This window comes from Erinaceus europaeus, chromosome 9, assembly GCF_950295315.1.
Source record: "Erinaceus europaeus chromosome 9, mEriEur2.1, whole genome shotgun sequence".
Classification (NCBI taxonomy): domain Eukaryota; kingdom Metazoa; phylum Chordata; class Mammalia; order Eulipotyphla; family Erinaceidae; genus Erinaceus; species Erinaceus europaeus.
Genome location: NC_080170.1, coordinates 79274679 through 79300130, shown reverse-complemented (window position 1 = coordinate 79300130; position 25452 = coordinate 79274679). Strand labels below are relative to the sequence as shown.

Genomic DNA, 25452 nt, shown 5'->3' with positions numbered 1-25452 from the left:
TTATCATGAATATGTATCTAACATACAATATCTATGAGTCTTTTTTAAGTTGGCCTTGGTTCACCAACATTCAGCTGTGCTGCTCTATTTTGCTAGTTTTCTGTTTAGTTTTCCCTGTTGTTGTGTTCTTGGATCTATTCTAATGCTGATCATCTTATTAAAAGTTGAAATTCCTTTGCTTCTTCATTTTATGTGGGACTCCTCTCAGTAATTCTTGCAAGGTAGGTTAGGCAGTGGCAAATTCCTTCAGTTTCTGAACGTTCACAAAGATCTTTACTTCTCCCTCAAAACTGAAGGTTAATTTAGTAGGATACAGAATTTGTGGCTGGCAGTTCTTATCTTTTAAGACTTTGAATATGCCATTCACTGCTTCTAGGAATCTCTCCCTCACCCCTTTACTGTCCATGAACCACACATGTCTGAACTCACCTGTGGCTTGGTGAGTTTCTGAAGAAAACCTGGTTGTATTTTGTTGAGTTTTCAGGTGATTTTTTTGTTGCTTTTTCTAGTTGACCAGGGAACGTGAAACACTGCTGCTGCTATTCCATAGCCACACCTCCGGAAGTCTTATTTTTTAATAAAAATGGAAAGGCAAACACACTTTTCAGCTCAAACTACTCATTTATCGGGGTGGTGGTAGTGCATTTCTTTGCACATTGTTAAGCTTGTATCAGTATTTTTTTGTTCTGGTACTACAATGAGTAATCTAAATCTAGATTTCCATTTCCTCATGAGTCTGGCTTCTTTATAGTCTAGTAAAACTTATTCTACTCAGCTCACTTATGACCTCTTTGTTGCTGAATACATTGGTTATATTTCAGTTAAATGATTTTTCAGTTTCCTTTGACACTATGACCACTTAACTCTTATCTTGAAACCTTTTCTCAATTTCCCCTAGACCAGTCTTCTCCCATTTCTTCCTGGCCTCTGCTATTGTGCCTTCTCAATCATCTTTTCTTCTCTTTCTCTTCCTACTCCTTCTCTTCCTCCCTTTCTTTCCTTTTTTTTTTTTCTTTTTCACCAAAGCACTGCTCAGCTCTGGCTTATAGATGGCATAGGGGACTTTTGGAGCATCAAATATAAAAGTCTGTTTGTATTACCACTATGCTATCTCTCTCACCGTCAATCTCCTTTCTAGATTCCTCTCCCTCTGACTATTTTTTAAAAATGTTATTATCTAGTATTTCTTCCCCAAACTCATTGTATCTCTCTCAGCTCTTCCTTTGCTACTGACAGATTCAGCCACTTTCTGGGTATCTCTAGTTATGTATTTTTCTTCTGTATTTAGTCAGTCACTTAGCCACATCTATTGTACCACCTTAACTGTTCTCCAAGCCATTCCCTCCTCTGTATCCTCATTACGGCCAATTCCATCACATACTGTCAGTTCTTTAAAAAATGTCCTTGTCCTATCCCTGATCATTTCTCACTCTGGCTTATCTTTCTGCTTTGACATTCTGTACATGGTGAGGAGTTCATTAGACCAATGCAATAGTCCTGCCCTACCCACCTCCTAGTTATACAAAATCCAAGAAACTGATGCAAAATGTTATATTCCTAGTGATGTTCCTCCAAATATGGACTTCACTTCATACCTATATATAGTTCCTTGACCCACAGGGTAGCTTTGGGCAACTGTTTGAATGAGGATAGGCTAAGCATAGATGGTCGTGGAATTTTAAGTCCTTGTGTATACATGCCATGCCTCAGAGATCCAAAAGGAGAAATGTATGCAGGGATCTCCTTAGTGTTTTTTTTTTTTTTTTTTTACAAAAGCATTAGGGTATTACTAATTATCAAATTAGCTTACTTTATATCTCTAGTACACTGCTGGTAGGTGACTTACTTTAAGCTGTTTTTTGCTTTTGTTTTTTGTCACTGAGGCTTCAACTCTCTAGGCTTAACAGAAACAGAGAGTAAAGAATCATGTTCAGTCCCTAGCACTACCATAAACCAAAGCTGAACACTACTCTGAGAAAGAAAGAAAGAAAGAAAGAAAGAAAGAAAGAAAGAAAGAAAGAAAGGAAGGAAGAAAGAAAGGAAGAAATGGAGGAAGAAAGGCAAAATGAATATGCAAAGTATGTTCATTGAGTGAATTTAATAGCTTGGCTTATGTGGAACAATATATAATTATCATATCTCTGATGTCATTTTGAAGAGTTAATGGTAATGTTTGTATGATTTTATTTTGTTTCAGCTCCAATATTTTCCCAGATAAGCCTAACTTGATTTCACATTATCACTAAATGAATATACATATCCATACGCCGAGTCTGTAAATATCTTTCCCTAGTGGAGTAGGGTTCTGGAGAGGTAATATTCTGGGACACCTTGATGCAGTCATCTTCCTAGGGTATTCAGGATGGAATCATAGTAGCAGCATGTGATGACTCTTAATGCATGAGGCACATACTTTAATTTGATGAACTTTGAAACAGTTAACCAGCTGTTAATTCCTGAGCTGATATTCACTGTGGTTGTAGGAATGGTAGGTTGTGATAAGGTGATAATAGTTTGGCCTCCTGAAGCTTAGTGATCTTACAGACTTTAGAGTGCATCTGAAATGCTCCGCGTGCTCTACATGCTCTAGAGGCTTTCTTAGCACGTCTCCAGTGTTGTAGTGAGAAATAATCTTATCCACTAAGTAAACTGGACTTGGATGATCCTTATATTTCTATCATTAAGCTGTATGGTCTCTGACTTTTGTTTGCTGCTAGGAAAACTTTTTCTGTATGATTTCACTGAGATGTAGTAAAGAAACTCTCAGAACTCACACCATTCTATCAAATTTTTGTTTTGCTTTTCTTTATAGATTGTGTTTTCCATGTTATCCTTCTCCAAATTTTTAGGAATAATAAAATTTACTCCTGCCAGCTCTTCTCCTAGAGATGAGTCTCTCCAGAACACCTCATTAGAGGTATTGGAAATCAAAGCATTTACCTTTATGAGCCATTATGCATGCAGTCTAATTGTTGTGCCATCACAAGACATGATTAAAACTTCTTAATGAATATTGTTTCAAAAACATTTCTGTGATGAAATTGCCATGTGACAGCTTGAAATTCTCTGACTTGTGGAGGAAGTATCAGGTTTCATAAACAGTGTAAATTGTTTGTGTCATCTAGAAAATTGTTCCTCTTACACAAGAAAATTTGTCTTGAGTTTTCTTAATTTAGTAGTGTTAATGCCTTTGAATAAATTTTCCAGCATTTGCCAAGATTTGAAAGACCTCACTCACATATTTCACTTCCCACTCACTTAATCTTCTAAAATAGAGTCCTACTTCTCTCCCATATGCCTGTTTATTGTTTCCTTCCGTAGTCAAAAACTTTTTGTAAGTGGCTTAATGCTGGGATAGCCTGAGGGTACTTCTTCCCCAGCTAGTGCTCTCTGGGTTGGAGAGAACTCAACTGGAGCCAATCTAGGCTGCTGCTTGGGAGAGGGATCAGGAACTCCTGCCGCACTAACTTCGCAGGAAATACACTCTGGAACTCTAGGAGCTGGAAAGCAATTTCCAGGTGTCTTTAATCAGAAGAGCAGCTGTTTTTATACTTTCCAAGTAGGGTGGAAACAGGATGTGATATAGAGAGGGTGGAGAGAAAAGTGACTGGTGAAAATCAGAGTGTGACAAGGAGGGGGCAGAGCAGGCGAGAATCCTATCACTGAACCACCAGTGCCCTGGAGGGAGTGCTTTATGTAAATGTAAAAGTGATTTATGTAAATAGACCAAAGCTTTGAATGGGATCAATAAATCCCTGTATAGGCATATGGTTAAGCAGAAGCCAGGGGGAGGTGGCATACTACCCAACAGCTTAATGTGGTAAATTTCATTGAAGACCTTGATACTCACATAGTGCTTAAAAACCAAAACCAAGAGGAGCAAAAAGCCTAGTATTATGTACATGTCACATTTACTAGCCCTTCCCTTTCTTATTCATACTTGTAGACTTCTAGCTTTTTTCTCCTTCAAGGCTACAATTGTCAATGTATATATTGGAGTAAAGGGAACAGTTGGGGACCTAGAGGTGTGGGGTGGTCAGTAAAGAACAATAAAAGAATATTGAGAAGAGATGGGCAAGAGAACAAATGGAATGGAAGAAAAAAACTACTCTTCACAAGGTCTTTTATTTATTTTGTTTTCTTTTTTTATTTTATTTATTATTTAAGAAAGGAAAAATTAACAAAACCATAGAGTAGGAGGGGTAGAACTCCACACAATTCCCACCACCCAATCTCCATATCCTATTCCCTCCCCTGATAGCTTTCCCATTCTCCATCCCCCTGGGAGCATGGACCCAGGGTCATTGTGGGTTGCAGAAGGTGGAAGGTCTGGCTTCTGTAATTGTTTCCCTGCTGAACATGGACGTTGACTGTCAATCCATACTCCAAGTCTGCCTCTCTTTCCCTAGTAGGGTGGGTCTCTGGGGAAGCAGAGCTCCAGGACACATTGGTGGGGTCTTCAGTCCAGGGAAGCCTGGCTGGCATCCTGATGGCATCTGGAACCTGGTCGCTGAAAAGAGAGTTAACATACAAAGCCAAACAAATTGTTGAGCAGTCATGGACCCAAAGGTTGGAATAGTGGAGAGGAAGTGTGTGTGTGTGGGGGGGGTTACTCACTGCAAACTCTAGTGTACTTCTGTTTTCAGATATATATTTTGCACTAGTTTATGGATATGTGTGAACATATGCTCTCTCACACAGAACCTGGTGTATATCTAGGTTTTGGGACTTTGTTAGAAAGTGATCCACCTGGGATGGAATTAGAGAATCCTATGAAAGGAAAGGTCTCACCCGTGTAATGAAGTTGAAGGGTTGTCATTCCACACCTAAAGTCTCTGGACAGTCTGAGCTGAAGCATGTTGAGGTGGCAATCGTTGCGTTGATTAGGTTGCAATTGGCAGATGCAATATTATTTGATATGGATTGGGAGAGGCATGCGGGAAAGTGGGCCCTATCCTAAGGTTCCAGGACTGGGGGAAATATAGGCTCTGTAGTGTAGATGTGAGGTTCCTGCTGTCTTAGGGTTCAAAAAGACAATGAATAGTTAATGTTATCATCACATTATTAGGTAATTGGGTTAACTTTGAAAAGTCCTTTTGTTAGGGTTTGCTGTATAGTACCCAGTATCTTATATAGCAGTGCCACTGGTTGTTTGTGATCTACGTGGTCTAGGCTTTTGAGAGAGTCTAGATATCAAATACACAGCCTATATATTAAAAAGACTCAGTCTGTGTTTTAAAAACTTTGAGATATACAATTGATTTTCCCCCTCATATTAATTAACTAATGATTTATATGACTACACTTTACTAGGAGTGTACATAAACACCATTCCCACCACCAAAAGATTGTGTCCCATCCCACCCACCCACCCCCCACCAGCCCAGGAAGCCGCATGTCCACCCTCCCCCTCACCACAGGGTTTTTACTTTGGTGCCCTACTTTCAATTTCGTCAGAACCTGCTTTTAGTTTCCCTTTCAGATCTTCTTTCTCAACTTCTGTTGATGAATGGGATCATCCCATACTCATATTTGTTTCTGACTTAGCTCACTTAACATAATTCCTTCTAGCTCTGTACAAGATGGGTCAGAGAAGGTGGGTTCATTGTTCTTGATAGCTGTATAGTATTCCATTGTTTATATATATATACCACAGCTTTCTCAGCTACTCATCTGTTGTTGGGCACCTGGGTTGCTTCCAGATTTTAGCTGTTATGAATTGTGCTTCTATGAACATAGGAGTACACACCTCGTTTTGGTTGGGTGTTATGGAGTCCTTGAGGTATAACCCTAGGAGCGGAATTACTGTATCATATGGAAGGTCCATGTCTAGCCTTGTGAGAATTCTCCAGACTGCTCTACACAGAGGCTGGACCAATTTACATTCCCACCAGCAATGCAAAAGGGTTCCTCTGTCCCCACAGCCTCTCCAGCATCTGTTGCTGCTGTCCTTTTTGATGTATGCCATTCTTACAGTAGTGAGGTGGTATCTGAATGTTGACTTAATTTGCATTTCTCTGACAATCAGTGACCTGGAGCAGTTTTTCATATGTTTGTTAGCCTTTTGGATCTCCTCTGAGGTGAATGTTTTGTTCATATCCTCTGCCCATTTTTGGATGGGGTCATTTGCTTTTTTGGTGCTAAGTTTGCTGAGCTCTTTATATATTTTGGTGATTAGTTTCTTGTCTGATGTATGGCATGTGAAGATCTTCTCCCATTCTGTGAGGGGTCTCTTTGTTTGTGTGATAGTTTCTTTGGCTGTGCAGAAGCTTTTTAATTTGATGTAGTCCCATTGGTTTGTTTCTGCTTTAGTCATTCTTGCATTGGGTTTAATTCATCAAAGATGTCTTTGAGGTGTAGGTGGGAAAGTGTTTTACCAATGTTTTCCTCTAAGTATTTGATTTCTCCTGGTCTAACATCCAGGTCCTTGATCCATTTGGAGTTGATTTTTGTTTCTGGCAAGATAAAGTGGTTCAATTTCATTCTTCTGCATGTTTCAACCCAGACTTCCCAGTACCATTTATTGAAGAGAGCCTCCTTCTTCCATTTAATGCTTTGGGCCCACTTATCAAAGATTAGATGTCCATAGGTGTGGGGATTTATTTCTGGGCTTTCAATTCTGTTCCACTGGTCTGTGTGCCTATTTTTGTTCCAGTACCATGCTGTTTTGATAATGATGGATTTATAATATAGTCTGAGATCTGGGAGTTTGATGCCTCCATTTCTGTTTCTTTTCCTCAAGATGGTTTTGGCAATTCTAGGTGTTTTCTGGTTCCAGATAAATGATTGTAGTGTTTGTTCTATTCTCTTAAAGAAGCTTGGTGGAACTTTGATGGGTATTGCATTAAATTTGTATATGGCTCAGGGGAGAATATTCATTTTGATGATAATTATTCTTCCATTCCATGAGCATGCAATGTCTTTCCATTTCTTGGTATAATTTTCTATTTCTTTGAATAGTAACTCATAGTTTTCAGTATACAAGTCTTTCACTTCTTTGATCAACTGTATTCCTAGGTATTTTATTGATTTTGCTGAAACAGTAAATGGGAGTGATTTCCGGATGTCTTCTTCTTCAGATTTAGTGTTTGCATAAAGAAATGCCACTGATTTTTGTACATTGATTTTGTAGCCTGACACCTTGCTATATTGCCTAATAACTTCCAGTAGTTTTCAACTGGATTCTTTAGGTTTTTCTATGTATACTATCATATCATCTGCAAATACTGAGACCTTGACTTCTTCCCTTCCTATCTGTATTCCTTTAATTTCTTTTTTTTTAAATCTTTTTATTAATTGTTTTTATTTTTGAGAGAGATGCAGAGAGACAGACACACAGAAACACCAGAGCACTGCTCAGCTCTGGCTTATGGTGGTGCAGGGGATTGAACCTGGGACTTAGGAGCCTCAGGCATGAGAGTCTGTTTGCATAACCATTATGCTGTCACCCCCATCCCTAATTTCTTTCTCTTGCCTTAATTGCTATGACAAGAACTTCAAATACTATGTTGAAAAGTAATGGTGACAGTGGACAGCCCTGTCTAGTCCCCAATCTGAGGGGGAATGCTTTCAGCTTCTGTCCATTGAGTATGATGTTGGCTGTAGGTTTGCTATATATGGATTCCACTATCTTGAGGAATTTCCTATCTATTCCCATTTTTTGTAGAGTTTTGAGCGTGAATGGGTGTTGAATTTTGTCAAAGGCTTTCTCTGCATCTATTGAGATAATCATGTGGTTTTTGGCTTTGCTTTTATTGATGTGGTGAATGACATTGATTGACTTATGGATGTTGAACCAGCCTTGCAATCCTGGGATGAATCCCACTTGGTCATGATGAACAATTTTTTTGATATGCTGCTGTATCCAGTTGGCCAAAATCTTGTTTAATATTTTGGCATCTATGTTCATCAGAGATATTGGTCTGAAGTTTTCCTTTTTTGTTGTGTCCCTCTCTGCTTTTGGTATCAGGGTAATGTTGGCTTCATAGAAGGTGGAAGGGAGTATTCCTGTTTCTTCAATCTTATGGAAAAGCTTAAGAAGTATGGGTACTAACTGTTTCCTGAAAGTTTTGTAGAATTTGTTTGTGAAGCCATCTGATCCAGGACTTTTGTTGTTGGGGAGGTGCTTAATAACGGTTTCAATTTCTTTGTCTGTGATTGGTGCATTTAGGTTTTGTAGTTCTTCTTGGTTCAGTTTTGGAAGGGCATATGTTTCTAGGAATTGTTCCATTTCTTCCAGATTCTCTAGCTTGGTGGCGTATAGTTCTTCATAGAAGTTTCGCAGGATTGTCTGGATTTCTGTGGTGTCAGTTGTGATATCTCCTCCATCATTTACAATTCTATTAATTTTAGTCTTCTCTCTTTTGTTTTTGGTGAGTCTGGCTAGGGGTTTGTCTATTTTGTTTAATCTTTCAAAGAACCAACATTTGGCTTCATTGATCTTTTGTATGGTTCTCTTATTTTCAATGTTGTTTATTTCTGCTCTAATTTTAGTGATTTCTGTCCTTCTGGTTGCTTTAGGGTTCCTTTGTTCCTCTTCCTCTAAGTCCTTGAGGTGTGCAGTAAGGTCATTCATTTGAGCTTTTTCTTGTTGTTTAATATGTGATTGTATGGCTATAAGTTTCCCTCTCAATACTGCTTTAGCTGTGTCCCAAATATTTGGTAGGTTGTGTCTTCATTTTCATTTGTTTCCAGGAACATTTGAATTTCCTGCATGAGTGACTCTCTGACCCAGTGGTTCTTAAGGAGTGACTTTTAATAATTTTCTGTTTGCTGTTAAATGTTAGTTTTATTCCACTGTGATCTGAGATGGTACATGGGATGATTTCAATGTGCTTGAATTTATTGATGCTGTCTTTGTGGCCTAACATGAGGTCTATCCTTGAGTATGTGTTATGTGGATTTGAAAAGAATGTGTATTCTAGTCTTTTTTGGTGAAGGACTCTGAAAATGTCCAAGAGGTCTAGTCTGTCAATCTCTTCATTTAATTCTCTTGTATTTTTGTTGATTCTCTGCTTTTGATTGATCTAAGTGTGAGAGTGGGGTGTTAACGTCACCCACTATTATTGTATTACTATTGATGTATTTTTGAAGTTCTTTCAGTAGTTGTTTGATGTATTTAGATGGTCCCTCATTGGGTGCATAGATGTTAATAATTGTTAAGTCTTCTAGGCTGATTAGTCCTCTAATAATTATGTAATGTCCTTGCCTATCTTTTATTACTTTATTTAATTTAAAATCTACTGTGTCTGAGATGAGAATTGACGTTCCTGCCTTTTTTTGTGGTCTGTTAGCCTGTATGATAGTTTTCCATCCTTTCACTTTAATTCTGTGTTTATCTTGTTGTGTCAGATGGGATTCTTGCAAGCAGCATATGGTTGGGCTATGTTTTCTGATCCAGCCCCCCCCCCCACTCTGTGCCTTTTGATAGGTGAGTTTGAGCCATTGAAAGTTATTGATATTATGGATTTAATGTATTTGTAGTGTCATTGTTGAACAAATTTTTATATGCTCTGATATATTTCAAGTATTATAGTGATGTTCTTGTTTATAAGAGGTCTTTTAGTACCTCTTTCAGGGCCAGTTTGGTGATGGTTGCCTCCTTTAACTGTTGTTTGTCTAAGAAGGTTTAGATCCCTCCATCTAGTTTGAATGAAAGTCTAGCAGGATATATTATCCTTGGTTGAAACCCATTTTCATTCGGGGCTTGATAGATATCTTGCCATTCTCTTCTGGCTTTTAGAGTTTGAGTGGAGAAGTCTGCTGATAGTCTTATGGGTTTTCCCCTGCATATGACTTTTTCTTTTTCTCTTGCAGCCTTTAGGATCCTTTCTTTATCCTTATTTCTTCTCATTGTGACTATGATGTGTCTTGGTGTCTTCAGGTCTGGGTTGATTCTGTTTGGGACTCTCTGGGCCTCTTGAATCTTGATGTCCTTTCTGTTATTCAGGTCTGGGAAGTTTTCTTCTATTATTTCCTCTATAATGTTTCCTTCCCCTTCCTCTCTTTCTTCCTCTGGCAGGCCAATTATACAAATGTTACTTTTGAGATCATCCCATATGTGTCTGTTGTTGTTTTCAGTGTCTCTCAATCTCTTTTTGAGCTCCTTCACCTCTTTCTTAGTTTTCTCTAACTCATCCTGTGTCTGGCTAATTCTGTTTTCTGCTTCTGTTAGTCTGCTTTCCCTTCTTTCCCTTCTTTCCTCAGTTCAGCTTTCAGTTCTCTAATTGCCTCAAGATAATCAGTATTTTCCTTGGGGGTCTCAACTGTTGTTTCTCTAATACTGCCATTCCTTTCCTCCAATGTTGTTTTCATTTCTGTGATTAATAAGTTTATTATTTCTTGCATACTTTTCTTATCTATGGTTACTTCTGGTTGATTTATAGTTTCTTCTGGGCTCTTGTATTCATTCATTGTAGTAGCGGTTTTATTTGTTCTTGATCTACCCATTTTTTTTATTTATGTGTTTCTTATTGTTATTTTCTGTTCCTCAGTTGTTGTGTTTTGAGTATAAGCAACACAGTACTAAATACCTTTATGACAAATGAATCACCCACTGCAGAAATTACAATAGCAACTGAAGCAAGGATTGAAGCAGTTTAATCACTACCAGTCAGCCAAACAATCTCCAGTCCATGAAAAAATAGCAACTGAGTCCAAGTGAAGAAGAAAGAGAAAGGAAAAAAGGGATAGCAAGAATAGATAATTATGCAAATCTACTATCCACTGTATATTCTAGGGGTAGCAAGAGGAGAGAGGGAAGTAGAGCAGAGATACACACATAGAGAGTCCACTCTGAGTCAGATTTATTCCCCAAAATCATTCACAAATGAATATCAGTGAATTCAGAAAGCCAAAGAAGAAGGAAGTAAGAAAGGAAGACAAGATAAAAAAAAAGAGAAACAAGAGAGAAAAGAAAAAAAGATAAGAAAAAGCTGTAATAAAAGAGCAGTGAAAGGAAAGTTTTTTAATTGATTAATTTATTTTATTTTATTTTTAAAATTAACTAGGAGGAGGGAGAAGAGGAGAGTGGGTAGAGGGAGTAGAAGTAGTGAAACACGTTCCTCTCACAATGGATAAGATGCTCAGTCCCCTAGCAATGGAAAATACCCTAAGAGTTAATTCTGGTCAACCTAAAGGAGGGGGGGAAAGAGATACACCTTTATATAATATTAATAATAAAATAGAGCAGTGTAACAAACCTGTCCCAGATTGCCTCAAGCCTCCTGAGCAGAGGCAACTGATTGTTAAGAAAGTAAAATAAACAAACAAACAAAAAAACAGAAAAAAAGAAAGAATAAAAAAAAAACCCACCTCAGGAATAGCCAAGAATAGCAAGAATAGACAGTTATGCAAATCTACTATCCACTGTATATTCTAGGGGTAACTAGAGGAGAAAGGGAAGTAGAGCAGAGATACACACAGAAAGAGTCCACTCTGAGTCAGATTTCTTTCCCAAAATAATTCCCAAACATGTATCAGTGAATTCAGAAAGCCGAAGGAGGGAGGAAGAAAGGATGACAAGAATGAGAAAAAGAAGAAAAAAGAGAGAGAGATAGAAAAAGATAAGACAAAGAACAGTCATAAAAGAGCAGTGAAAGGAAAGCGTTTATTTATTTATTATTTAATTAGCAAGGCAGGGGGGAGGAGGAGATTGGGTAGGGGGTGTAGGAAGAGTAAAACAAGTTACTTTAGCAGTGGATAAGACACCCAGTCCCAGCAATGGAAAATACACTAAGAGTTAGTTTTGGTCAACCTGAAGGAGATGGGTAAAGGGGTACGCGTTTATCTAGTATTGACAATAAAATAGAGCAGAGTAAAAAACCTCTCCTGTCTTCAGCTTGGATGGCTCCATATTACTTCAGGCCCCCTTAGCAGAGGTAGCTGTTTGTTGAGAAAATAAAGCAAACAAACAAACAAACAAAAAACCTCTGGCGGTCTTTCCCTGTCTCAATAAGGCTGTGCTTGGTGGAATATTTGTAGCTGGAATTGGCCACTTAGAAAGAAGAAAGGCCAGGGGTTTCAGAAAGGAATAGAATTAGAATGAATGGCACCCCCTGGTGGGACAGCAATCTTGGTAAAGAAAGAACCTCAGCAGAAGAGCCTGCTAGGAGCAGATTGCTGGCACCCAGGGACTGGTTATGGAGTGGGAGGAGGTCAGAGGTGAGCTTCGGGAATAGTAATTTAAAAAAATTTTTTTCCTTTCTTTTTACTCTATTTTCTAACCCAAATTGAGTTATAGTCACCTCCTTGGTGTCACCGCTAGGACCCCTTATTGAGTGTCCTGCTAAAGGCAAAAAATCCTACCATTTCTAGTAGATGTTGTCGGCGCTCAAGCCACCAGCAGCTTCTCATTCCGTCACCTTCTGGAATCCCTCTTTTTCTTTTTTTTATATGTTTTTATTAGTGATTTAATAATGATTAACAAGACTTTAATAGGTTTAAGAGGGGTACAATTCCATACAGTTCCCACCACCAGAGTTCCATATCCCATCCCCTCTACTGGAAGTTTCCTATTATTTATCTCTCTGGGAGTATGGATGAAAGATCTTTATGGGGTGCATAAAGTGGAAGGTCTGGCTTCTATAATGGCTTCTCCACTGGATATGGACATTGACAGGTCAATCCATACCCCCAACCTGTTTCTGTCTTTCCCTAGTGGGGTAGGGCTCTGAAGAGGTGGGGTTCTAGGACACAATGGTGAGGTCTTCTGCCCAGGAAAGATAGGTTGGCATCATGGTAGCATCTGCAAATTGGTAGCTTTAAAGGTTAAGATATAAAGCAGAACAAATTCTTAATTATCAGGAATCTAAAGGTAAAAGTATAATAGATGAAATTTGGGATCTTCATGTTGGAAAGAGCTAGGATTTCTATTTTAGCTATATTCCAAGGGTCCCATGACTTTACTAATATTTGCCTGAGCCTGACAGTTAACATGCCGGGTTGCTAGGAGTATTGTCTGGGAAGATGATATCAGAGTTGAGGATAGGACTAGAAAGCTAGATAAGGGTAGAGTCAAGCTCCCAAATATGGAAAAAGTACATAAATACCATTAACAATAAACTCCATCACTTTGACCTAAGGCCCATTTCTATTCATATTTAGAACAGGAGACTGTGTAAATTCTATGGTCATAGCTAGGAACATTCTAGGCTGCACTCATTTCAGGACCAGCCTCCCTTGAGTGGTAGATTATGTTGACTCAGCCTACTTTTGGAGAGTGGGACAGCTTCTACCATTGTTGTTTTACATTGAGGGCAATGCCCTGTAAAGGTCTATAAGAGGGTTTATGATATTGTTCCTGATGGAGATGACCAGTGATGGTGGAGAGAGGGATCTGTGAGAGATCTAGGCCCATCATATCTATGTGGGAATTCCAGGTTTCCCTGACTAGCACCTTGGATGATGGGGTGTCCAGGTAGTGACCAAAAGGACCATCATTAATGTGTGCCAGTCTCTTGCCCTTATCCAACTTTTGTAGTCCTTACTTTATCTGATTTGACTAGGCTTACAGTAATTGAGGGAACTGAAATAGGGAATAGGTGAGGAGGGTATCTAGGTCTAAGTAGAAAACAATTGATTTAAGTACTTTATGATATCTTCTTAGGTCTTTCTACTTGCTTGCTGCACTTGCTGAGTTGCTGTAGACTATTGCATACATTTACTTTAAGGTATATGTTTCCCCCAACTTATGGATACATGTGCACATGTGCCCTATCTCATGGGCCCTAGTCTGTAACTTTGTTAGGAAGTGCGCCACCTGAAATGGAACTAAGGAGTCCTATGAGTTAGGAAAGCTCTCACCCGAGTATCGGAGATGGATGGTTGACATCCCAGGTCTGTCATCTCTGGACACAGTTCAAAGTAAGACATATCGAGGTAGCAGTGGTTGCATTGATTTGGTTGAGCTCAGCAGATGTAGTATCAAATGGTATGGATCAAGAGTAGCATGAAGGAAAATGAGCAAAGCCCCAGAGGTTCCAGGACTGGGAGAAATATGGGTTTATAGAGGATGAGGAAGGTTCCTTGCTGTCTTAGGTTTAAGAAGGCAATAGATGATTAGTACTATAATCAAGTTATTTGGAAACTTAATTTACTTTGAAAATCCCATGGTTAAGATTTACTGTATTATACAAGACCTTATCATGATTTGTGTCATTTAATGCTATTTATAAATAACTATATCTTATATATTAACAAAACTGGTTACTTCTGGTCTCTTTGGTCTAAGATTATAGGTGACTTAACATTTCCCAAAAAAGTTATTATTAGAAATTCATTAACAATTTAAGCCCACTGTTAAAATTCAATCAGTTTACTCATTTGAAACCTTAAGTGCAGGAATCAGGCGGTAGCGCAGCAGGTTAAGCGCACGTGGCACAAAGTGCAAGGGCCGGCATAAGGATCCCCTAGTTCCCCACCTGCAGAGGAGTCGCTTCAGAGGCGGAGAAGCAGGTCTGCAGGTGTCCATCTTTCTCTCCCCCTCTCTGTCTTCCCCTCCTCTCTCCATTTCTCTCTGTCCTATCCAACAACAACAACAACAATAATAACTACAACAAGAAGACAACTAGGGCAACAAAAGGGAATAAATAAATATTTAAAAAAAGAAATCTTAAGTGCTTAGATTGAAGGAATATATACTCATAACTGAAGTCCATGCATTAAAAAGTTTGAGACATTCAATCTGTTTTTTTTTTTTATTTAAGAAAGGATTAATTAACAAAACCATAGGGTAGGAGGGGTACAACTCCACACAATTCCCACCGCCCAATCTCCATATCCCACCCTCATATTGATTAGTGATTTAAAAGATTATAGGTTATCAGGAGACTATATTAACACCATTCTCTTCACTAGCTCTTATCATTAAAGTCACTGTAGAATATTAGTAGTAGAAGAGACTTAGTGGTTTCTGATAATCTAACTAGTGCTTAATGAAAGCATACTGAGTTTAGACTAGTCTCCTTATTTTATGGGAGAAGAAATAGAATGCCATAATGATATATTGCTAGTAAGCTGCAAAACTTAATGAGACCCCAGGTTCTCTAATACTCTGGTTTCTTTTTTATTGTAAGATATTATAATGATTTTTAAATTTTTATCCCCTGATACAATAGTAATGAAATGTCAGGCCTAACTGTAATATTTGTAAGACAGCTCATCTAGAAGGCTGCTTGCTTTGCTATCTGTGTGAACCAGGTTCTAGCCTGCTGCCCACTGCACTGGGGTAAGAAGCTTTGATGTTGTGATCAAGTCTTTCCATCTTTACCTTTGTCTCTGTCTTTCTCTATATCAGAAAAAGTAAGCTCTCTGTAGTGATGCCTTAGCAACAAAGAGCAAAAACAAAATAGAAATAATATGGATTTTGGAATCAGATATGGGCCTAAATCTCTAACTACTTGTGTTTCGGCAAGTTTCTTAAGTTCCAAGTAAAGACTTCCACATCTCAAAAAATGAAGATGATAAATCTTAGTACCTAGTGTTGTAACAAATTATATAAGGGTATTGGCAACATTTAGTTTGGTGTATACCCAAATTTGAGGCATCAGTAAATATCTGTGTAATGAAAAGTATAACTAATCCTTTGTTTGATCTCTCTCAGACACAGTTAGCATACTTTACCTTTTAGGTGAGTCATATTCTGTACAGCAGATGTCCCTATTGTCATACTTCAGCTATGTTCGGCTGGCTTGTTTTCTCTAGAAAATGCCTGCTGCTTCACAGCATCTTGTTTTTTTAATTGCAGACTAATCCATGGAGGACAGCTGTTAAATGGATTGGCAGGTCCAACTGTCATGAATGCAGCTCCATTCCTCTCCACAACATGGTTTTCAGCAGATGAGCGGGCCACTGCCACAGCGATTGCATCAATGCTCAGTTATCTTGGTGGCGCATGTGCATTTTTAGTCGGACCACTTGTTGTTCCAGCCCCCAACGGGACATCACCTCTTCTTACTTCAGAGAGTAGCAGGGCCCACATTAAAGATCTCATAGAGACCGTTTTATATGCAGGTATTTTGAATTTTATTTTCTTCCTATTATACATTGTCTTCCTTTTTTATTACTATTTCTTTATTGGGGGATTAATGTTTTACAGTTGGCAGTAAATACAATAGTTTGTACATGCGTAACATTTCCCATTTTTCCACATAACAATACAACCCCCACTAGGTTCTCTGCATATACATTGTCTTCTATCACAGTCATCTTGACTCTATTTTTTGTACATCAGGTTACTTCATATGAAAGGATATGTATACATAAATATGTGTTTTCTTTTTTTTTTCACAAAAAATTATTCCTGGGACTCAGTGCCTGTATGACTCCATTCTCCTGGTGGGCATGCTTTTCTTCCCATTTTGATAGAGGAAGAGAGAGAGGAAAAGAGAGTGATGGGGATAAAGGGATGGAGGGAGAATGAGAGAGAGGGAGAGAAAAGAGATACCTAAAGCACTGTTTCACTGCCCATGAAGCTTCCCTCTTGCAGGTGGAACTGGGGACTTGAACTTGGGTTCTCACACATGATGCCACAACCTAGCCCCATATATGCCTTTTCTTTGCCATTTAATATGGAGGTACCTATTAAAAACTTACCCTTCCTAGGAAGTTAGTATTAAATTAAAAAATATATTATTGCTACACAGAAGGTTATCTGATTTTACTCATCCGATCCAGTTATAAGTGGGTATTGTGTGACGTGTTTTCTGATGTCTTTTTTTTGTAGATATTTTATCGGTATACCAGACATCTTCATCAACAATAAACTTATGTTAAGCATCTTTCAAGGCATTAAGCTCATTTTCTCCCTTTTATTTCCCTGTTATTCACCATGTTCCTCAGTTTATTATTCTGTTTCCTACTTTCTCTCTCTTTAAATTATTTAATATATCCTCTCTCCCCATATGCCCATTTATTTTAATTTTCTGTAAAGTTTTGTTTGTTGTATTTATTTACTGGATAGAGACAGAAATTGAGAGGGTAGGGGGAGATGAAGAGGGAGAGAGAGAGAGAGACACCTGAAGCCCTGATTCACCACTTGGCAAAGCTTTCCCCCCTCAGATGGGGACCAGGGGTATATGCCCATTTATTACTTCCTCCTGAATCAAGAAACTTTGTGCAAGTGTTTTCTATATACTGTGCTGCATATATACACTGTACTAAGTGCTGACCACTGGCAAGAGGTATGCAACTCAGTAAATTCAGAGGAGCTTGTCAACCTAGTAAAAGGCACCTATCAAAATAAAATAATCCCCACACAATCATACTTAAGGGTGATGTATTAAATACATTTCTCCTGGACGATGAGCAAGAACAGGATGTCTGTTCTTGTTATATCTACTAAGCATTGTGTTGGAAGTTCTAACCAGGATCACTGAGCAATAAAAAGAAAACTCATTTAAATTAGAAAGGAAGAATTTATCTGGAGCTAGGTGGTAGTGCACTTTAGTTGAGTGCACACATTACAGTGTACAAGGACCCTGATTCAAGCCCCAAGTCCCCACCTACAGGAGGGAAGCTTCATGAGCAGTAAAGCAGTTCTGTGGGTGTATCTATCTATCTATCTATCTATCTATCTATCTATCTATATATCTAATCTGTCTCTGTCTCCCCTTTCCTTTCAATTTCTCTCTGTCTCTGTCTAAAATAAACACAAAATATTTTAAGTGATTTTATCTAACACATATATGCTGTATATTAATGAAGCACCAAAATACAAATAAATTACAGTACCTATGCAAGATAACTGAGTATTGTGAGAAAGTTGGATATTTAAGAGCCTAAATTTAAATGAATTACACTATAATCTTAAATATATAACTTTAAAAATCCTCTGGAATCAACTAAAAGATGATTAAAGGTAGGAGGAGGGATTTTTGAAATCAGGTCCTGGGACCAGAAAGATACTTGCTCACATGGTAAGTTTCACGTTTGAATCCCAGAACCATATAGAGGATGCCATGGCACCTAAATAAGCTTTAGTTCTGTGGCATCTCTCCCTTACCTTCTATCTCTGTCTTTCCATCTGAATGAAAAAAATAAAAAAAGCCTGGGAATGGTGACATGGTGCATATGTGAGTTCCAAGCTCCATGAAAAGTATACATTGGTGTGATCCGGGAGGTGGCGCAGTAGATAAAGCATCGGACTCTCAGGCATGAGGTCCCAAGTTCAATCCCCGGCAGCACATGTACCAGAGTGATGTCTAGTTCTTTCTCTCTCTCCTCCTATGTTTCTCATAAGTAAATAAATAAATTCTTTTTAAAAAAAAAAGTATATATTGGTAAAAAATTAAGTTCAGCAACAATGAGCAAGTTTGTTTTGAAAAGAAGTTTAATAATGCAAAACTAATATATAAAAATAAATTATAGGGAGCTGGGTGGTAGCATGCTGGAATAAGCGCACATAGGACTAAGAGCAAGGACCCATGCAAGGATCTCAATTCATAACTGCAGGGGGGTAGTTTCACAAGTGGTAAAGCAGGTCTGTAGGTCTCTCTCTCTCTTTCCCTCTCTTTCACCCCTTTATCTCTCAATTTCTCTCTGTTCTATCCAATAAAATAAAAAATGGCCACCAGGAGCAGTGGTTTCATAGTGCAGGCACTGAGCTCCAGTGATAATACTGGAGACAAAAATAAATAAAATAAAAATAAGTTGTATTCCTATGTATTTACAAACAATTCAGTATGAAATTAGGGAAACAATTTAATCTGCAAGTAACTCATTTCGGAATAAATTTAACAGAAGTATAAAACATGCACACTACAAAACACGTGAAAAAATAAGGAAGACATAAATGAAAATACATACTAAGATCATATGTTGAGAGGTTTAATACTGTGAAATTTTTATACAAATTTGTTACAAAAAGCTACAAATATATGTAGTGTGCTATGGCACACCATATATATATATATATATATATATATATATATATAGTTTTTATTTATAAAAAGGAAACACTGACAAAAACCACAGGATAAGAGGGGTACAACTCCACACTGTTCCCACCACCAGAACTCCATATCCCATCCCCTCCCCTGATAGCTTTCATATTCTTTATCCCTCTGAGAGTATGGACCCAGGATCATTATGGGGTACAGAAAGTGGAAGGCCTGGCTTCTGTTATTGCTTCCCCGCTGAACATGGGTGTTGACAGGTCGGTTTATACTCCCAGCCTGTCTCTCTCTTTCCCTAGTGTGGCAGGGATCTGGGGATGTGGGGTTCTAGGACACATTTGGTGGGTACGTCTGCCCAGGAAAGTCTGGTTGGCATCATTTTAGCATCTGGAACCTGGTGGCTGAAAGCAGAGTTAATATATAAAGCCAAACAATTTGTTGACTAATCATGAACCTAAAGGCTGGATTAGTGCAGATGAAGATTTTGGGGTCTCCATTTTGTAGATAGTTACTAGGCCTATTTTAGGTATATGCTACAAGCAAGTAGAAAAACCTTAAAAAAACACCATAAAGTTCATAATGAAATAGTGTCTACTTAGAAGTAGATAACCTCCTTACCTACCTCCTGTTACACTTCCCTCAGTCACTCACTTTACCCACAGTAAAGACTGCAAAAGCTAAATAAGGACAAGAGACTGGCATACTTTAACAATGACTCTTGAGTCACTATCAGGCCACCCCATCAGCTGGGGTCCTAGTTGGGGAGTCCTGAAATTCCCAAACAGACATGATGGGCCTAGATCTCAAATAAATCCCACTCTCCATTGTTACTGGTCATCTCTATCAGAAACAACAAAATAGACCCCTCCTGGGCCCCCATAGGACCTTGCCCTCAACATGGATCAACCACAGTAGAGAATGTTACATCCTCCCAAGGGAGGCTGGACAACATACTCTATCTTCCAGTTGAGGAAGATAGGTTCTGAAATTGGGGCAGCGTGGAACATTCCTACTCATGACCACAGAATGTGAGCTCAGATCTACAGGGATGCAGAGGTCACATATGTTCCTAAGCTGAATATGAGCCCCGGATCAGATCAAATTGATGGTATTTACAGTCAACAATATTTATACACCTTTCCCATATATTTGGGAGTTACTCTCTTCCCAGATCCAGCTTTCTGGTCCTTTTTCCAGCCATGACATCTTCTCCCCAGACAATAACTTGGATCCACCAGATGTCAGACTCAAAAAAAAAAAACACTAGTATAGACATGGGCCCTTTAGAACATACCTAAAATAGGCCCACCATACTTCTTTGCTTATAGTATGACTTGCTGAATTCTATGTCTTTGAATATCCATCTCTAACACAGTAGTCAGCTATCTTGGCTATATTTGGCTTATATCAATATGCCTAGAGTTTTATTGCTTGCTATTCATTAAATATCTGTTAGATTTGAAATATCAAACTTTTTATGTTGTTTGCTTCACATTTTACTCTTGTTTGTTCTAGAATTTGGAGTTGTCTGCTTACTATTTTCTGCGACACTAGCTTATTTCCCTCCCCGCCCTCCCCTTCCTCCCAGTGTTGCTGCCGCCAGTCAGCGGCTGAGTTATCGGCGAAGCTTCTGCAGATTATTAAGGCAAGTATACTTAGAGTCATTGAGTGGTTTTGCTAAACACCTTCAAGATAACTCCATATTTATTAATGTAATTTAAGATAGTTATTTTCATAAACTTAATCAAGGCATGAATATTTGATAAAATACTAATAATTTAGAATTTTCTATCAAATCTAAAAAATATTACCAGAAACAAAAGCCTCTTTTTTTTACTTCTCTACAAACAACTTACATTACTATCCACTTAACATTTTTTGAATCATAGCTTTTACTGAAGTAATTTTCTTTTTTCTTTTTTGCCACCAGGGCTGTCACTGGGACTCTGTACCAGCACTACTGGTCCACTACTTCTGGTGGCAATTTTTCCCTTTTATTCTCCCTTTCTATTTTATTTAATAGGAGAGAGAGGAATAGAGAGGGAGAAAGACAGATGCAAGCAGCCCTGCTTCACTGCTCCTGAAGCATTCCCCCTCCAGGTAAGGAGTGGGGTCCTTGCACATGTGTGTCTCTAACCTAGTACACCATGACCTTGCCCCAACAATTTTCTTTATATGGAATTATACCACATATTCATAGCTGTGAAATCATGGGTCTGTCTTTATATTGCATCTTTCTAATATGAAAAAAATATTCACTATATGTTTTTATTTCCAATTCCAGTATCACTTTATTGAGGAAATGCTGATTTACCAGATAGTTGTCACAGGGCTCAATTTCCACATTTCCCCAACACAAGTGTCAGTACGTTTCATCCTCCACCAATAAGGAATTAAGTCACCAACCTTCCACTAGTATTTCTCCCTTTCCCTTCTGAGACCCCAAATCTGCTGCAATATACTATAGTTCATTGAGAATTCACCCTGTATAATCCTTTGCTTTATTTCTTTGTTCCCATCTATGAGTGATAGCATCTGGGATTTTGCAGCCTTTTTTTTTTTTTTTTTCTTTGATAGAGGTTAGGGAGTTTAGGGGTAGAAGTCAAGGGGTAGAGAAAAAAGGACAGACACTTGAAGTACTGCTTCACTACTTATAAAGCTTCACCCCATAGGTGAAGACTGGGAGCTTAAACCTGGATCCTCCCACTCTATGTTTTAATACATACTAAAATAAACAAGTGCTGATCAATACAAAGTGAATAAAATGGATGCTTATTTGCATAGCACTTAAACTCATCTGGTACCATCAGTGGTATCATACTTTCAGAAACTTAGTATTTCATTTTATAATTTTTTAATTTTATGTTGTAGAACTTAAATATAATTAGATTAAATTTTAAATTTTACCCTAGCAGATTCAAATGCCCCAGTTCTGAATTTGGACATATAGACCATCACTAGTGATTATGATATGCAATTGGGCTATGAAAATTTACAGTTTAATTTTATTTTTCTTCTGTAGTTACAGTGAATTTTTTTTTGTCTCATCAGTAGCTCTAATTTTTTCACCTTTTAAAGTCTTCATCTCCCACCAAATGGCTATTAAGTTTCTTATGGTAAAGAACTCCATCTTTGTTCCATCTGTAGTAATATTACCCAATAAGGGTAAAATATGAGCTACATGTACAATTTAAAATTCTCTAGTAGCCTCATTTAAAATGTATAAAAGAAATTAAAAGAGAGAGAAGTAGGCACTGAGCACCACTTCTCCATCCATGGAGATCCCTTTGTCCATGGGGCCCCCTTATGGGAACTTAAATATGGCAAAGCATATTCTTTATTATTATTATTATTTTTAAAAAATATCTTTATTTGTTGGATAGAGACAGTCAGAAAGCAAAAGGGGGAGATAGAGAAGGAGAGAGAGACAGAGAGACACTTATAGAACTGCTTCACCACTCTCAAAGCTTTTTCCCTGCATGTGGGTACCAGGTGCATTGTAACATGTGCACTCAACCAGGTGCATCACCACCGGTCCCCACAAAGCATACATTCTGCCTACTAAACTATCTCCTGACCCCTAAAATTTATTTTAATATGGAATCAAAATCACTGACATATTTTATATTATTTTGTTTTTATAAAATCTTGATGCCTAGGGGCCAGATGGTGGCATACCTGGTTAAGCACACACATTACAGTGCACAATGACCCAGGTTCAAGCCCCCATTCCCCACCTGCAGGGGAAAGCTTCACAAGTGGTGAAGCAATGCTGCAAGTGTCTCTCTCCCTCCCTATCTCCCCCTACCACCTTGATTTCTGGCTGTTTCTATCCAATAAATAAAGATAATTTTTAAAAATATTTAATGCTTTACAACGACCTCTCTGGCCATCTTTGCATCTTTTCCTTGTTAATTTTTTGATGAGCCATCTCTTTTGTCATCACTAACTGAATTTTGTTTATGACTTTCTTTTTTTTTTATTTTTTATTATTATTTATTTTCCCTTTTGTTTCCCTTATTGTTTTAATTGTTGTTGTAGTTACTATTGTTGTTGTTGATGATGTTGTCGTTGTTGGATAGGATAGAGAGAAATGGAAAGGGGAGGGGAAGACAGAGAATGGGAGAGAAAGATAGACACCTGCAGACCTGCTTCACCACCTGTGAAGCAACTCCCCTGCAGGTGAGGAGCCAGGGGCTAGAACCGGGATCCTTATGCAGGTCCTTGCACTTCACGCCACGTGCGCTTAACCTGTTGTGCTACCACCTGACCCCCTGTTTATGACTTTCTTAAGATATAGTTAGCCACATTCTTCTGTCATTTGTCTCTCCTGTAAATTATTAGGCAGCATTGTATTCTGACTCAGGTTTTTGTTTTCCTTTTGTTTTCATTTTATAAGACTGCTCTTATATTTATAAGATGATATCTTCTTTTAAGAGGCACATAATATCTTGGTAGCTCTCAGGTGGAATTTAGCATTTTGTTTTCAAAATGGATCTTTGTGGTGTGTACAATTAATCACTGTCTTCTGTGAATGTTGTTGCATTTTATCTCTCCACTTGCATTGTGTACTCAGCTTGCCTCCAACTTGTTATCATGACAAATTCTACCTCAGTGGCATGCTCATACCCATCAAGAATTTTCTCTGGAAAATAGGCCCCGCTACAGGGTTGCTGGATCATATGTATTTCTTTTTTATTCTTTTTAATTTTTATTAGTGATTTAATAATGCTTGACAAGATTATGATATAAGATGGGTACAATTCCATACAATTCCCACCACTGGAATTCCATATCCCCTCCCCTCCATTAGAAGTTTCACTCTTCTTTAACCCTCTGGGAATATGGACCCAGTCTTTATGGGGTACAGAGGTGGGAGGTCTGGTTTCTGTAACTGCTTCTCCACTAGACATGGGTGTTTGTTGACAGGCCAGATTGTATATATTTCTATTAGCAGTTCTAACTTCCCTGTGTGCCCTCCAAACTTGGCATTATCCATCTTTCTTTTTAAAAAAATTTTATTTATAAAATGGCAATTTTGACAAGACTATCGGATAAGAGGGGTACAATTCCCACCACTAGAACTTTGTATCTAATCCCCTTTCCTAATAGCTCTCCTATTCTTCATCCCTCTGGGAGTATGGACCCAGGTTCATCATGGGGTACAGAAGGTGGAAGGTTTGACTTCTATAATTACTTCCCCACTGAACATGGGTGTTGACTGGTTGATCCATATTGTAAGCCTGTCTCTCTTTCCCTAGTGGGGCAGGGCTCTGGGGAGGTTGGGGCTCCAGGACACATTGGTGGGATCGTCTGCCCAGAGAAGTCAGGTTGGCATCATGCTAGCATCTGGAACCTGGTGACAGAGAAAGCATTAAGATATAAAGCAGAATAAATTGTTGACTAATCATGAACCTAAAAACAAGAATATTGCAGATTAAAATTTGGCAACCTGGAATGTTCCTTCCTAGCCCTGACCACAGAATGTGAGCTCAGACCTACAGGGATGCAAAGGTTACACAGGCTACTGTGCTGACCATGGGTCCCAGGTCAGATTGATGGGGTTTACAGTTAACAATATTTATATACTTTTCCCATATTTGGGAGCTACTCTCTTCTCTGATCTAGCTTTCTAGTTCTTTTTCCAAGTATGACACCATCTCCCCAGACAATAATTTAGGTCACCTGCATATTAGATGTCAGGCTCAGGCAAAAACTAGTAGGGTCATGGGCCCCTTTAAAATATACCTAAAATAGACCTACTAGTTTTTTCCAAAATGGAGACCCCAAATCTTCATCTGCAATATTATACATCTTTCTAATCTTGGCCAGTGTAATAATTTTAAAAGTCTCCTTTGCTTAATTTGCATTTGCAAATTTATATATATTTGAAATTCATAGTGTGATTTCTTTTTAGATTTTCATCTATTATATATGTCATTTCATAACTTTTGTCCATATATTTTTGACTGATCAGTTCAACATTGGATTACAATATTAGAAGATTTTAGAAGTAGTTTCATACCCACGACCAAAGTTCCTATACCATTACACCAAAAGACACCTCTTCCTGTTCTTCCTATTTCCACTTCTTTTTATTTTATTTTATTTTATCTTATTTATTCATTCCCTTTTGTTGCCCTTGTTGTTTTATTGTTCTAGTTATTATTGTCATTGTTGTTGGATAGGACAGAGAGAAATGGAGAAAGGAGGGGAAGAGAGGGAGAGAAAGATACCTGCAGACCTGCTTCACCACCTGTGAAGCAACTCCCCTGTAGGTGGGAAGCCGGGGTCTCCAACCGGGATCCTTCCGCTGGTCCTTGCGCCACGTGCACTTAACCCGCTGCACTACAGCCCATTTCCACTTCTATCAGTGACTCTGAGACACCTCAGAGTCAATTTCGCTACTATTATTCTTTTTCAAGTTTGTTTATTTGAATCTGAGCAAAACCATTTCATATTAGTTGTCTGTTTTCTTACTTCACTTAGCATTATCACTTCAAATTCAAATTCCACCCACTGTGTCCCAAAAGACACAAGTGTATTTTTATTTTTTATC

General features: G+C 38.3%; 1 protein-coding gene across 3 annotated transcripts in view; it reads left to right on the top strand.

The window, feature by feature from the left end:
- Positions 1 to 25452, top strand: part of SLC49A4 (solute carrier family 49 member 4) — a 95706-nt gene that overhangs the window by 18536 nt on the left and 51718 nt on the right. For all 3 annotated transcript variants that reach the window (XM_007533127.3, XM_060198266.1, XM_060198265.1), the window contains exons 3-4: positions 15746 to 16011; positions 20409 to 20538. In XM_007533127.3, coding sequence (XP_007533189.1) covers positions 15746 to 16011; positions 20409 to 20538 — 396 coding nt within the window. The remainder of the gene's footprint in view (positions 1 to 15745; positions 16012 to 20408; positions 20539 to 25452) is intronic.